The 13,911-nt window shown below is 29.2% G+C and overlaps 4 protein-coding genes across 16 annotated transcripts; 2 read left to right on the top strand and 2 right to left on the bottom strand.

Annotated features, from left to right (window-relative positions):
- Positions 1 to 834: 834 nt before the first annotated feature.
- Positions 835 to 3,269, top strand: Sap30 (SIN3-associated polypeptide 30). 2 transcript variants are annotated; one of them, XM_076768214.1, is made up of 3 exons: positions 835 to 1,578; positions 1,994 to 2,221; positions 3,040 to 3,269. In XM_076768214.1, the coding sequence occupies exons 1-3, from the start codon at positions 1,408 to 1,410 to the stop codon at positions 3,064 to 3,066; spliced, it is 426 nt and encodes a 141-aa protein (XP_076624329.1). In that variant the 5' UTR covers positions 835 to 1,407; the 3' UTR covers positions 3,067 to 3,269. The 2 variants fall into 2 exon arrangements, with proteins under 2 accessions (XP_076624329.1, XP_076624328.1); XM_076768213.1 differs by lacking the exon at positions 3,040 to 3,269 and adding an exon at positions 2,381 to 2,660 and having other exon boundaries at positions 837 to 1,578.
- Positions 2,750 to 5,503, bottom strand: Rrp45 (exosome complex component Rrp45). 7 transcript variants are annotated; one of them, XM_076768203.1, is made up of 10 exons: positions 5,487 to 5,503; positions 4,878 to 4,981; positions 4,710 to 4,804; positions 4,254 to 4,476; positions 3,868 to 4,085; positions 3,556 to 3,783; positions 3,330 to 3,463; positions 3,164 to 3,243; positions 2,965 to 3,091; positions 2,750 to 2,860 (listed from the first exon to the last, which is right to left on the bottom strand). In XM_076768203.1, the coding sequence occupies exons 2-10, from the start codon at positions 4,941 to 4,943 to the stop codon at positions 2,799 to 2,801; spliced, it is 1,233 nt and encodes a 410-aa protein (XP_076624318.1). In that variant the 5' UTR covers positions 4,944 to 4,981; positions 5,487 to 5,503; the 3' UTR covers positions 2,750 to 2,798. The 7 variants fall into 7 exon arrangements, with proteins under 7 accessions (XP_076624318.1, XP_076624319.1, XP_076624320.1 ...); XM_076768204.1 differs by having other exon boundaries at positions 5,483 to 5,499; XM_076768205.1 differs by lacking the exon at positions 5,487 to 5,503 and adding an exon at positions 5,189 to 5,461.
- A 596-nt stretch (positions 5,504 to 6,099) lies between these two features.
- LOC143343368 (high mobility group protein B1-like 1) lies at positions 6,100 to 9,263 on the top strand. 3 transcript variants are annotated; one of them, XM_076768211.1, is made up of 7 exons: positions 6,102 to 6,459; positions 7,201 to 7,282; positions 7,626 to 7,803; positions 7,955 to 8,073; positions 8,142 to 8,284; positions 8,342 to 8,516; positions 8,590 to 9,263. In XM_076768211.1, the coding sequence occupies exons 2-7, from the start codon at positions 7,259 to 7,261 to the stop codon at positions 8,650 to 8,652; spliced, it is 702 nt and encodes a 233-aa protein (XP_076624326.1). In that variant the 5' UTR covers positions 6,102 to 6,459; positions 7,201 to 7,258; the 3' UTR covers positions 8,653 to 9,263. The 3 variants fall into 3 exon arrangements, with proteins under 3 accessions (XP_076624325.1, XP_076624326.1, XP_076624327.1); XM_076768212.1 differs by lacking the exon at positions 6,102 to 6,459 and adding an exon at positions 6,568 to 6,608; XM_076768210.1 differs by lacking the exon at positions 7,201 to 7,282 and having other exon boundaries at positions 6,100 to 6,459.
- An 18-nt stretch (positions 9,264 to 9,281) lies between these two features.
- On the bottom strand, positions 9,282 to 12,682 carry LOC143343365 (tRNA (carboxymethyluridine(34)-5-O)-methyltransferase alkbh8). Of its 4 annotated transcripts, none has more exons than XM_076768199.1 (8): positions 12,279 to 12,682; positions 11,517 to 11,673; positions 11,195 to 11,426; positions 10,971 to 11,093; positions 10,683 to 10,883; positions 10,236 to 10,615; positions 10,002 to 10,157; positions 9,282 to 9,920 (listed from the first exon to the last, which is right to left on the bottom strand). In XM_076768199.1, the coding sequence occupies exons 2-8, from the start codon at positions 11,622 to 11,624 to the stop codon at positions 9,366 to 9,368; spliced, it is 1,755 nt and encodes a 584-aa protein (XP_076624314.1). In that variant the 5' UTR covers positions 11,625 to 11,673; positions 12,279 to 12,682; the 3' UTR covers positions 9,282 to 9,365. The 4 variants fall into 4 exon arrangements, with proteins under 4 accessions (XP_076624314.1, XP_076624313.1, XP_076624316.1 ...); XM_076768198.1 differs by having other exon boundaries at positions 12,151 to 12,681; XM_076768201.1 differs by lacking the exon at positions 12,279 to 12,682 and having other exon boundaries at positions 11,195 to 11,359; positions 11,517 to 11,644.
- Between the last annotated feature and the right edge of the window lie 1,229 nt (positions 12,683 to 13,911).

Here is a 13,911-nt window from a genome sequence, read left to right on the forward strand (position 1 = left end):
GCTATGTGTATTGTTACGCATTTGCATGACGTAGGGTTTATGTACATGCAGCGGCGCGACGGGAAATTGCTGGAACTGGTTTTCTCACCATCGAAGCTGCGATTTGAGCGAGGGAGATTCAAATGAAATCGCGTATTGTAATGCGTATTATTATGGTAGGAAATTCAACGCGAGGAAATCCAGGCACAAACCGAGCATTTGTAGACCGTTGACGATACTTTGTGCATACAATGTAGTTTGACCGTTAGAGATAGGCTGTATGCTTGTGGCGCGGTTATGTGTGTGTGTGGGAATCGCTCGGTTGGCCATGTCGCCGGTTCTCGCTCGGAGGATCGGGAATATTCCATGGCACGCGCTGAAAACTTGGCAACCGGGGAAAGGAAGAAACAAACGCCGATCGGGACGACTGGATATATAAGACCGAGCCCGCGTGGCCGGGGCTCTCTCAGTCTATACGAGCTAACGTGTTGCGCTAGAGAACGTTTTTCAATCGCTACTTAGAGAATCTAAAGAACAATACTGAATAAAGTTGTTAAAGTATTTTTAACGTATTGAGTTGTTTGATTTCCGCGCGCCTCGCCGAGCAGAGCGGTTCAGCGCTCCACGGGCACCGTCCCACGACCCTATTTCCCTAACTCACCAACCACGTGATTCGCAACAGTATCAAACCCAGTTCGCGCGATAGCGTAACACCAACAAAAATTATTTTGTTTTCCGTTAGTAACCATACATAAAGTTGGTAATACTGAATGTTACTGAATAGGAATTTTTCAAAGTTGTCCATATCGCATGTGATCCATGTACATAATATGTATGCGTATACACATATGTAATCATCGCGTAAACGTGTGATTCAACGTAGTGGTGTAAATAATAAAACGCGGTGAAATCGTGTGAAGTGTTATGCCATAGAATTTCAAAGAAATCTATAAAAACAAAAACACATTGCAAGGAAATAGTAGGTTTGAATGTTTATATTTTAACAAGATTTTCAAAATACTTGTTGTAGCGGACGCATAAAACTAACTCATATGTCAAATTGTTTGAAAGAAAGAAAGTGAAATGTTATACGACGTCGTATAATTCAAGGTGTTCGGAATACGCAAACTCTACTGTTTAAATTATCGATTTGTAAGCTTGAATCTTTGCTTCGAATACAAACTAAATATCGTGTAACAAGAATTACTTTGTATCGCGAAAAAAAGAAATGAATTTCGTTAGTAAATAACAAATAACAAATGAAATTCAACGGAAAATTATGAGTGTGAAAAGCAGACATCGCCAAGTGCATTTTATTCTGGGACACGCCGTTTTTTGACGCAAATACGTACGTCGTGACATTTTGAGGTTGTTAAAGTTCTACATACTCTTCATACTGATTTAGTTGATGTTAAGAATAAAAAAAAAATGAATGGATTCAGTACCGGTGAAGAAGATTCCAGAGGAGCTGCTGATCAAATTTGTTGCCTTGTAGATGAGGGTGAACGATGCACTCGGCCAGCTGGCAACGCTTCTTACAGCAAACGTATTCAAAAAACTGTAACTCAGCGGCGATTAAAACTTAATCTCGATCAAGTGGTAAGATTAATAATCAAGAAAAGTTACAATTAAGGTTATTCACAAAACTCGTCCTCTTTTAATTTTATTTAAAAATATTGTTCTTTTGTATGATTGTAAATATTATATGTCACTAATGAAGTTTAGATTATTGGATAGAGGGCAATGGAACTTTAGTATCCATAGTGAACAAATCTTTTAGATTCTTCATGGGTAATTAAAGCCATTGAACAATGTCATAGTGATATATACAAATTTTATTTATTAACTTTTGGTAATATGAATAATTCGTTCAGAGTTTTTTTAATGTTTTTTGATTCTGTTTGTAATCACCCATGAACAATCAAAGTTTTAAAGTGAATGTATGAGTACCAAGGTTTGATCATATATGATTAGGTAAGACTCTTATATCATTTTATATCTGATTTGTCAATAGGCGCGTCATATATACATTTGTGATTATCATAAACAAGTAATACAATGTGCAAGATCTAAGCAACAGCAACAGCGCAGACGTAAGGATTCAGAAGAAGATTCGGGTGAAACAGATAATGATCTTCCAGAGGTTGATCTTTTTCAATTACAAGTTGGTACATTAAGGCGGTACAAAAGGCACTATAAAGTTTCTACACGTCCAGGCTTAAACAAAGCTCAGTTAGCCGATGTAAGTAATTTAAGCGAATGTATCTGATATGAATAGCAGCATATTTTATCTTTAAGTATCATAATGTTTGTCTTTTTTCATGAAAGAAAGTTTATAAAAATGAACCAGATATAAAATTTGATGGGAATATAAATGTATTATTAGTAATTATTGTTTCAGACTCTTATGAAGCATTTCAAAACCATCCCTGTAGTTGAAAAAGAAGCACTAAGTTTTTTCATTTATACAGTAAAAACTAATGCAAATAAATTGGATCAAAAAAATGGTTTAAGTAATGATACCACATAACCTAGACTTTATTTCATAAATTTTGTTACTGTAATAATATTTTACTAGTGAGATCAAAAGCATATGTATGAATTTTTACTTGTTAATAGGCATAGGTATTTTATAAAATCTATGTATACAATACACCACAAAATATATGTGTAACAATACATCTTAACATACTATTTATTTATATTATAGTTTTTAAATTATTACCTAACAAATAAGTATAATTATTTAGTAAAGAAAATAATCAAATACTACTTGTAAAATTGTTTTTTTGTTTATTGGTTTTATTAATTTATATTTATTACAGTATATCTTTTGTATCCAGCATTTCTATTGTTTCTTCTTCGCTGTCTTCGTTTAATTCTAAAACAGTAATAATCAAACAGTTAGTGATTTATATTTCGTACTTTAAAGGAATTATGTAGATTAAAACCATGCAAAGAAACTGTCAAATTATGTAATGGTACCTATATTATCTGACACTTTCTTTTCTTCCTTCTTTACTTGAGTTGTAATTTCAACGGCACTTTCTTCTTCCTCAGATGATTCTGACATATTCCACGTATTAGGACCACCTTCACCAACTGATGTGCCCTACAGAAATTATTTATAAAGTACATTTAAAGTATTTCAATTTTATCTTTTTCTAATTAAAAAGATACTCACAGTATCTATTATTAATTCAGCAGAACCCTTTCCAGGTTTAATAATTCTATACTTATTTTCATCTTCTTCTGTGTAAGCTTCTAAACACATTTATGACATTAAATTCAAAATATTTTTATATGAAATGAACCAACTGATAAATGATTGTTAAAATAAACTTATTTACCATCAGATTTGACTTTTTCTAATTCACCCCATTTGCGTAGTTTAATACTAATGCATTCACTGTACATTGTAGTCAATTTCTTCATTGTTATACATTCTTTAAAACGATTTGTGTTACGATCGTCTTTTTTATACCTGCACAGACGTGTACAGGGTTAAAACAAGTTAGACATGTCATATTAAACTAATTGCAAAACAATTAAGTAATACAATTTTATAAAGTAAACCTTGCTTCCACATCATATGTTACTGCTTCTCTAATCTGTTTCAGTAACTCAGCAGCATAATTTGCAGCATAATTAGAAACTGCTGATATAACATCCTCCACCGTCATGGTTTTTGTCAAATAATTAAAATGCATACTACAAACTTCTCTATACGAATTTATACCAAGAGTAAGTTGAGCTACTCCAACTCTTTCTTCTAGATACGTAGGATCCATAATTGTATTGCCGCTAAAGAGACAAAATTTTATTTAGAAAATACCCATATCTAAAGTTCTATTACTTAATATAATTAAATTATTTAAAGATACTGACCTTTCGAATGTTATAAAAGAGATACAAACTGGATAATGATACAACGTTAAAGGTAAAGGATCTTTTTCAGAAAATGGATGAATTATAATATCTTCACCAGTCGAAGTTACATCTGGCCTATGAAAATGCGAAAGAGCAGCTAATGTTGCAATCGATGCACAGTCAATTAAATTTCCATCGTGATTAATAATATTAATATCAACTCTTAAATTCCATACCTATATCAAATGAATTACTTAATTTAATATATTGAAAATTATTATAACCATTATTCACTAGAATATCTATGGTTAATCCTGAACTATTTAGATATAATATATCTTAATAACGAGACATGTGATATTAGAATTCTATGTAATATTTTTAGTTTTTGGGTGATTACTGACCTTTTTATCAGCTACTATACATAAGGATTCTAAATCTATACACTTTGAATCTTTGAAACACTTCTCGAGTTGATTGCTAATCAATATTGAAAACTCAGATTGTTTACCACCATCAAAATGTTGCGCAGCCATTGGATTAAGTTCAACATTTATATGTAACATTCCTTCATTGGGACGAGAAGTGTTAGGTTGTTGAATATCAGATGTTACTTGTGCTACAGCTCTGTAATGAAATTATCATTTGGTAATATCACAAAATATATTCATATATGTTATAAATAATGATTATTTACTGATATTTTATAAACTTTATAGTTATTTATCTAATTAAATAGATAGTGAAAATTATATAATGGAAGATAATAAAATAAATATATGTATACTACAATAATATATTGTTAGTGTTATATGAAAATTTTGAAAAATAAGAAACATCGTATTTAATCTCAATTATACCTAGTTTGTCCAAGTAAAACCATGCAACTTCCCCAATTGGATCCAAAATAAATTTTAACAGGCCGTGCTTCCAATAAATTTCTGCCATCTAATCGCTAAAAAAATTTGAATAATTTTAATCATGTACACTCATCTAATTGAAGCAACGAAATATTAACAAAATCATACCGTTCCTCTTTCCACTGATTTATTTACGAATTTTCTTTCACAATTTGATAACAAAGTTTCCTTCATGATTTTGTATATTTGTTTACACGTGTAGCATGTGAACACTAAAAGTAGAATGCTCAAAATAAATATAACCTTAATTCAAATGTCAGAGTATTTTATCATTTATGTTTTATTATGAATACTTTCAATCTATTCATAATCAATAATGGTATAAATTATTTGTTCATTAAATTATTTTTATAAAATATTATATAATTATTAAATACTATTCTAAAAAATATTTTAGTATCGATACTTGACAAGCATACATCAATTTATTAATCGATATTTCATTTATGATAGAATCGATATAAAACTTAGATTGTACTATACGTATACAGTTATACAGTATATGATATACTTCGGCCAAGAAGACTCAGTAAACATAACCACGTGACTTGCGACACGACTGAAAGGCAAAGTGCCGAGTCTTGAGCAAATTCAATAGAAATTAATACAAGTTACTATTTATGTATAATAATTACAGTTCTATAGTGAAAGAGTTAATACGAAAAAATACATGAAGATATCAAATAAGGTAATAAAAATAAACATTTATTTACCGACCCACTATGCGTCAAACCTACGATACATTCCTGAGTAGAGGTGTACGAACGAATGAAAATTTAGTTTATCTGAGTTTTATTTCTAGTGGACAAAGTACAGATTGTACGATATATAGTAATTTACAAGTTTTTAAACTTAATTTGCATTATCGATAAACAATTATAAAAGTATGTAAATTACATAAATCAATAATAATACTGATTTAGTTGTTGTCTACTTATTGTCAGCATATACTTTTGAAGTTGATATATCAAGAACATATAACAGATAATTTTGAAATTAGTCATATTTATCAATAATTTTCTTGTATTTCGTGCAATTCTTACATTACTTTGATAATAATGTTCGGATCTCATTTCAATCAATAGAGTTTTGTCCGAAATTATACAAAATCATACATTTGAACGTATGAACTTACCTTAACATTTCCTTGGTTAAGTACATAAATTTTTAGATTCTCTAATTCTAATATGATTTCAGGAATAAAATTCAAAGAAAAAAGAATATTTGACACTAAAATGGAAACTTCAATATTTAATAAAAGCGAATAATATTATAAATGGTCAGTGGGTATGATGCACGAGCGCGCGCGCGCATTATGCGTGCACATACACACCGTCAAATAGCCATGCCCGGTCATATCTGCTTCAATTAGCTTGGTTTATACGATCTGTTTTTTAACGTCGACTCCTGTCGTCAATAATCCGCGTTCTATGGTTCAATAACTGACGAGTATTGTATTAGTGAATATTTGGAATTTCAATAAATCTGAATATCAGTGTTTAGTTAAAGTTGCGTTTAAGTATCATACGTGTTCCGTGTATAATGCTGATCACGATACGCGTGATACGTACAGATAGATACGTATAGATAGAACCGATCTGTAGAATGAATGCTTAATAAGTTACTTTCCGCGTTGCTTATAGTCGCTTCTTACGAACACCTTTGCAACGTTGTTTTTCAATTATTATTGGTAAGTTTAATCACCTTCTACGCGTTAGACTTAATTCTGTTTCGTTTATCACTCTCCAACATTTTTGAGTAGTGCACCGTCGTAGCTCGTGAAAGGCAGCTTTTATTTTGTGTTGTATAGTAGCGATTGCCTTTGTACGTCATCTGTAGGTAAATATCTGTTACATTCATCTCGTACTTTAATTACTTGCGTATTTTTATTATATTCGAATGTTTTGTTATTTCTGTTCGTTTTCTTATTTTTATCAGTATTAATTTTTTTACTTTTGTGATTTTACCAAATATATTCATTTTCTGAAAAAGCATTTGATATTACAAGTGTACCTCTTCACAGTTTGTATCGTAACGAAGAAATGTATTGTTTTGACAATGTTACTTTTTATTCAGAATTTGCAAAAATATTATTGAATATATATATATATATATATATATATATATATATATATATATATATATATGTTCAATCTATTATTATTACACGCGGTATGTAACTTACATTGTGACTCGTAATGCTTGTAAAAGTGACGTATTCGAGATAAATGTACCAGAATTTAGAATAAATTGTTATAAATAATATCAATAAAATTAAACAATAAAATGTAATATATTTATATTATCAATTATACGATATTGAATGAAACAGTGAAAAGTATATTTTACTTCTTCATTCATAATTAAATTTGTTCGTAAATTGTTGTTCTTATACTACAAGATTTTGAATTTTATCATGTTTGTTCTACAGAGCGTGAGAAAATTATCCATAATGGTATTTAATTAAAGTCGTGACAATAGAGTATTATATGGTTCATATAACTATATTTGTGGTAAGTAATATTTAATAGTCGTTATAAAATTGTATCCAAATATAGAAATTAATATATAAATGAAAGTATAAGAATGATATAAAACTCATGGATTCTGTTTATATTGTTATTTTATATATGTTTTATTATGACTATATTTAATTTTCAATGGTTATTATAAGCAAATTCATTATTAATTTAGAAACGAGGAGGTAATTATTGATTTTTAAATATTTAAAATATGTAAATATATATTTCTTTAATTTTATATATTAAACATAAACAGGTATTAGTTCTTTATTGATTCTACCATTTTTTTTTATAAAATGATTTAATGAAGTAAAGCAACGTAACACTATTATAGATTATTACAATTTTGGAAACTTTATTGATCTCTTCTGCAAAGAATATTAGACAAGAATATTCTACAACTATGGAATCATCTGATAGGAAAAATGTTTATCTTACAAAGACTGGTGATAATTCTTTGAATACTGGAATGCGAGACACAATGATTGTTGGTCAAACAAATATGACACCAGGTAAAATGTTGCTATGTTTTGAGACATTTACACTAGACACGTTGCAAATTGAATTATTAAATATTAATGATATATTACAAAAGCATGATATTTTTAAATGGAGATTTTATTAATTTATGAGTTCATACATAATTAATTGTTTAACACCTAGAATGTGGTGAACCTGTAATGAAACCTGGAAATGTATCCAGTGTCTCAAATAATCAAGCAAAATGGTCAAATATGCAAAGTAAAAATTTTATTATCAATGCAGTACCAGTAAAGAATGAAGTAAGTTTACTTTAAATAACACCAATGAGATTTTGATAATTAACAGAATTATGTTTCATTCATGGTAGATTGTACATCTTGAAGATGGAGCACATTGCAATAAGAAAATGCATTATTATGATAGACATTATGTGAGCCATGACGAAACAGAGAAACCGACACGTAGGGGAACAAAAAGATATAGAGACAAAGATGCACCGAAAAGAGCATTGTACGTGTTTGTGATGTCGATTAGTGTTCGATGTATTTTTTATAAATATTATTTCAGGTCTGCATTTTTCTACTTTTGCCAAGAATTACGTGGAAAAATGAGAGAACTACATCCAGAAATGGGAGTAGGTGATATTGCTAAAGAGTTGGGTAAATTATGGATGAGTACAGATCTTCAAACTAAATCAAAGTATATGGCAATAGCAGAAGAAGATAGAGCCAGATATGAAAGAGTAAGTAAAATTTGTTAAATTTTTTATTCAAAGACCTAAAAGAAAAATTCAAGATTAACGTTTGATTATTTAGGAAATAATTGCATATAATAAAAGAGTAAAAAATTATGATCCTGAAGAAGTTGGGCCTGTGTAAGTTTTTCGATACATTAAGGAAAAAAGGACAGTATACTTTGTCCTAAGTCAAGCACTCGCCAATTGAAAATATATAACAATTTTACTAATAGTTTTAGTATTGTCGATCGTTGTATATATTATGTACACTGATGGCATTAATCTCTAAAGAAAATTTACACTTGATATAAAATTTAGTTGCAATCTTGGAAATAGCATTTGAAAACAATTGTTTTTCCATATTAATTTTATAATTGGGGATACTATTCTTTTTGTGAATAAGGTGTGCTAATATATTTACAAACGATACCTAATACAAGTAATTATATTAATATCAATAGTAATAACAATGAAAACTATGATGCCGATGATAATAATAATATTATTATTAATGACAATGATAATGATAATCTATATTGCTATTAAATATGTTATACAATTGAAGCACAATAGCAAGTAAAAGTCAAGCAGAGTGAGCTTTGTACAGTGCACTTGTCTTGTCTAATAATGCATTATTCATGTTTATAACGAGAAAACTAGATATCAGGGACTATTTATATCCAAAACCCTGTATAGTATACATATTCCATGTATTTTGTTCTTTTTCCAATAAAGGTAAAAACATATAAAGCATCCTTGTATTTCTCTTTTATTTTTCAATTAATTTTGAGATTTTAGTATTTACAAATACATTAAAAAACACATTATATTTGTTATTAACAGATTTTATTTTAATTAATTTATCTCACACTTTTTTTGTAGAATTGCACACCAATTCCCTTGATCATAGTATATATCTTTCGTTATAAAGTCAACTATTTCTGAACATAATTGTGCTAATTCATTTTCTTGAAATACGTGATAATATCTAAGGAAGTCTCCTCCTCCTTTCCTTTTCCAGGGAACAAGCATATCGGTAGATGTGAATTTTGTACGATTTTCGTGGATTGGTAATGTTACACCATATTCTGTCAATTTTTGTTTATACAAAGATTTATTTTTCTTTTTAGTTGTATTATATTTTAAATAAGCTGTTTGCGTGGAATCTATTTCTTGTTCTTTTGCCCATACATATATTAAACACTTTCCATTTGGTCTAAGAACTCGTGCTAATTCAGAAATTGCTTGTTTTCTTCTTTCATGCGTTGAGAGATGATGAATTACTGCTATACTTATTACAGCATCTAAACTGTTATTTTTATATGGCAAGTATAAACAGTCAGATAAAAAGACTTCAAAATTCTTATTACGACATATTTTCATTAAATTCTGACTTCGATCACATCCAATCTGCAGTATCAAGTTCGTCTTTACCATTCATGGTTTTAACAATTAATTAATGGAAACAGGAATGATAATCAATATACATACTTTAAATATATGTTTGTGTTCGTAGAGATATTTACCATTTCCACAACCTATGTCTAAAAGAATATCACCTGGATTTAATGACTGAAGAAATTTTGACACATTCGGCCACTGATTATGTCTTGTTTCATCAAAATGACTTGAAATATTTTCATAAACCTATAAATATTATTTAATAATTTTCTATAAATAATAAAAAAATAATATGAATAGTATAAAATATGCTTTCTAACATACTTCATGAACATAAGAATTTTCTATTCCTGTAGCTGTCTTATCATCAATGAAAGTAGTGTTTTCTTTTGTGTCACAATATTCTGGAAAAGTGCAACAACAAGAACCTGTTTTTACTTTACGAAATGTGAATGATACCCTTGTGTTGCGTGGCTGTGTTGTAATTCCATTTACAGAGTCTATTACATCATTATGCCTAGGACAAATTCCATGTGACCATGCATATCGAGCTTCTCCTGACATAATTAGTAATGAAAGAGGTGGTAAAAAAATAGAAATTCTTTTATCTTTTTGTTTAAAATCCATAATACATGCTGAACCCAATGACAAAGATAATATAGTATCTTCAAAGACACTATGTGTATCAATATGTGGTGGAATTCCTTAAATTGTAAAATATCAGTTATTTTATAAAGAAATTTCTGTTATAGGATGCACTGTAAAATATACCTTGACCAGGCAGATAGTGATTAATTGTTAGCTGATCATATTCATGTGGAATATCATATTTTCTGAATCGTATTTGTAAAAATTGATAAATTTCAGGAATAGGTGCAATTGGGTTATCAGAATCTACTTTATTTGAATCGTATTCAAATTTGTATCCAAAATGTTTTACTTTTCTATGTTTTAAGTCTGATGATTTAGATACTAAAAAGCAAACAATTGAACTACTATAAATTTCTAACATTTAACAATCTGAAATACCTTTTCATTAAAAATATATCTTTATAGTACCTTCGTTATTCCAATTCAGAGTATTTAACAAATCCTTTTCTTCGTTTTTTGTTATAAAATTTTCTATTATTCTAAGCCCAGGAGGAAGATCAGAAGATAATTGATAGTAATCTAATTTAGGATCTAAAATGAAATTAAAATATATGAATTTTATATACTATTTCGGTTTTTCTAAAAATGGAAGAAAATATAGTATAAATTTTGAAAGGAATTACATTGTATACCTGCTTCTGTAAACGATGCATACAATGGTGTATTTTGTCCTTCAAGTTTAATATGACCATGAATTTTATTATACACATATTCAGCATCGTTTATAGAATAAAATTTAATAAAACAATATGATTTATTTGGTAACATTACTAAATCATATTTACTGACCAATGGATCTATAACATTTTGCAATGTTTCTCTTTGTAAGCCAGTCACTAAACCAGCATTACAAATCATCATACACTATACAAAAACATACAATAAAACATACATATCGTGTTTTTCTGCTGTTATTATTATAAATTATTTTACTTTTTTAATTAAAATACTAACCTTTGTTGGATTATCACAACATTTAATATTCATATCTCTTAGAAGTCTATGGTAAGCTCGTTTTTGTTTACGATGACTTTTCCTAGATAACTTGTCCATTATTTTCATAAACTTATTATCTTACATTTCACCAATTCATCATGAATATTTTAAAGCCCTTTAAGTGTGAAATCCAGAAAATCATGTAGTAAAGTAGAAAGTGAACAAATTTATTGAAATAATAATTATAAAGTTGCAATCATAAAATAAATAATACAATTCTAAAAATAAATTTCTTTTCTTTTTATTAAGTTGTTTTCTCAATGAAATTTATAATGCTTGTCAAGTTATTAATTAGGATATACTGTTAATTTTAAAGTTATTTATGAAATTTAATGAACTTTGATAAATTTTACATTAGCAGAACATTTAATTTTTGATACATTTTGCATTACGCATGGAAAAATATTTTTTAATATGATCAAATGCAAACGTTTAAATCTCTCAAAACAGGAAATGTATGACTTCAGCCACTTTCATAATAACCAGCACATATATAAATGTCCTTTGTGCAAAATTCAAAAACAATAGAAAAATGCTTAAAGTTTCTCTCATATTTCAATCACGTTTGTTGATAATACCTATGTATACTTACTTTCGCATATAAAATTATAAAATCGGAGTCAATATAAAATTAGGAATCGCATTTAAATTTGGCAATTTAAATAACGTAAATAATTAGATGCTCAAAAGAAATAAATAAATATACAAATAAATATTTACGTTGATATTTTACTATGTATCCGTTTACATTAACATTTTAATCTTAGGTTAGTGATAACATTTAACCACAAAACCAAGTACTTTAAATATCATTGCAATCTGTAGCTGGCTTATGGAGCCCCCTAAAAATCCTAGAATGAAATGCAACTTCTACACATTACTAACAGAGGGCAGACATTGGCCCCCTATTTATGTGTTCGGTTCGGATACTTTTACGCTGTAAGCACTCATGTTTGTAAATATCTATCTATGCACTGTTTGAAGTCATTCTGTTTGATTTTTAAGCGCTCATAGTTGCTTATTATAGTTTATTTCGAAATTGTTAACAATTGTGAGCATAATAACAGGTTTTTAGAATTCAATTTGTTAATAACCTGTAGGAAAAGATGATTCCTAAATATAATTTATATTAAAAATTATCAAATGTTATTCATATGTTATAAAATGTATAATTTAATACAACTTCAGTATTGGTTATATTTAAATATTTTAACATATATGTGCATTTAACAATAGAACATGTTTACTTCTTTAAAAAACATATATAGTAAGTATTGGTTGCATCACGTTGGTGGTACTGTAATTTATGCCTTAATATATATAGTCTACAGAATCTAACGCCATCTACGATAATAATAAACCCTAACCTTAATAATTTAAATTATTCGTACGTTAAAAGATACCGTTAATGAACTTAAAGATAATAAGTACGTTTTAATACTAAAAATACATTTGTTCGATTAAGTAAAATGGACAATAGTTAGTGCAATATCAACAATAGATTGTAAACGGTTTTCCACGCACGATTTTTCCCGCTCTTTCCACCAGCAGACATTTTATTGAGGGGGGGGTAAAAAGAAACGCTTCAAAACATAAAAGGTTGATGCTGATTGGCTTACTTTTTGCGGCTTATCTGAAATAAGCCAATGGTAATACAGATTTTCCCCATACACTTTCATATGCCGCACAAGTGGCGTGGGGTCGCGATATTCGAAGCTGAGAATCCTTTTAGCTGTAGAGGACTGTCCAGGTAAGAAAAATCTAAATATTTTTCTTTTCAAGCGTTGACAGATTTCAACGACTAACAATTGATTACTAGGCTACCACCGCCGTATGATACGCGTAATATGAACAAATATTCGGTGAAGTGCTACTGTGCTGCGTACTGTGCATATACCTTTTATTTCTACACAACCGTCATAGCAAATGGCTGCCCGGAGATGTGTTTAGCAAGAAGGTTCTCGTGTACCTTGTTATCGTTATGTGCTAATATGTGGAGAAATATCGCGTGACAGTTTTTACTATCGTGAAAACATAGATACTCTAGATTTGTAACATAAAATGTCGGCGAGGCTTATATTACGGGTGTTTCGTCATAAATCAACCGTCAAGGCTATAGCCCGCGTACGATCCGTCTCTGTTTGGCTACTTGCGCCATGCATTGGCATATATGGGATCTTGTACTATAGTACCCGTCACAGTTTTATAACGAATAATTTGCCAGTTGACGTGTAGATTACAATGGTGAGCATCGAGCAGTTGGAAAACTTGTAAAAAATAAGAGCGACTTTTAGTCATCAGTTTGTTATCTGTGGCGTAATTTACAATATATTGCGTTGCTTTTCATTTCCCG

This window comes from Colletes latitarsis, chromosome 7 (genome assembly GCF_051014445.1).
Source record: "Colletes latitarsis isolate SP2378_abdomen chromosome 7, iyColLati1, whole genome shotgun sequence".
Classification (NCBI taxonomy): domain Eukaryota; kingdom Metazoa; phylum Arthropoda; class Insecta; order Hymenoptera; family Colletidae; genus Colletes; species Colletes latitarsis.

Bases quoted from the DNA above. Each gene is read 5' to 3' on its own strand.
- LOC143343368 (XM_076768210.1), top strand. From the start codon at position 6,379: ATGCTTAATAAGTTACTTTCCGCGTTGCTTATAGTCGCTTCTTACGAA. The intron at 6,460-7,625 runs GTAAGTTTAATC...ACACTATTATAG, and splicing joins TTGTTTTTCAATTATTATTG to ATTATTACAATTTTGGAAAC. The intron at 8,517-8,589 runs GTAAGTAAAATT...TTGATTATTTAG, and splicing joins ATAGAGCCAGATATGAAAGA to GAAATAATTGCATATAATAA.
- Sap30 (XM_076768213.1), top strand. From the start codon at position 1,408: ATGAATGGATTCAGTACCGGTGAAGAAGATTCCAGAGGAGCTGCTGAT. The intron at 1,579-1,993 runs GTAAGATTAATA...ATTTGTCAATAG, and splicing joins AACTTAATCTCGATCAAGTG to GCGCGTCATATATACATTTG. The intron at 2,222-2,380 runs GTAAGTAATTTA...TTATTGTTTCAG, and splicing joins ACAAAGCTCAGTTAGCCGAT to ACTCTTATGAAGCATTTCAA.
- Rrp45 (XM_076768203.1), bottom strand. From the start codon at position 4,943: ATGAAGGAAACTTTGTTATCAAATTGTGAAAGAAAATTCGTAAATAAA. The intron at 4,805-4,877 runs GTATGATTTTGT...AAATTTTTTTAG, and splicing joins AATCAGTGGAAAGAGGAACG to CGATTAGATGGCAGAAATTT. The intron at 3,784-3,867 runs GTCAGTATCTTT...TTGTCTCTTTAG, and splicing joins TCTTTTATAACATTCGAAAG to CGGCAATACAATTATGGATC.
- LOC143343365 (XM_076768199.1), bottom strand. From the start codon at position 11,624: ATGAAAATAATGGACAAGTTATCTAGGAAAAGTCATCGTAAACAAAAA. The intron at 11,427-11,516 runs GTTAGTATTTTA...GTTTTTGTATAG, and splicing joins GTTGTGATAATCCAACAAAG to TGTATGATGATTTGTAATGC. The intron at 10,616-10,682 runs GTATATTTTACA...TTACAATTTAAG, and splicing joins TCACTATCTGCCTGGTCAAG to GAATTCCACCACATATTGAT.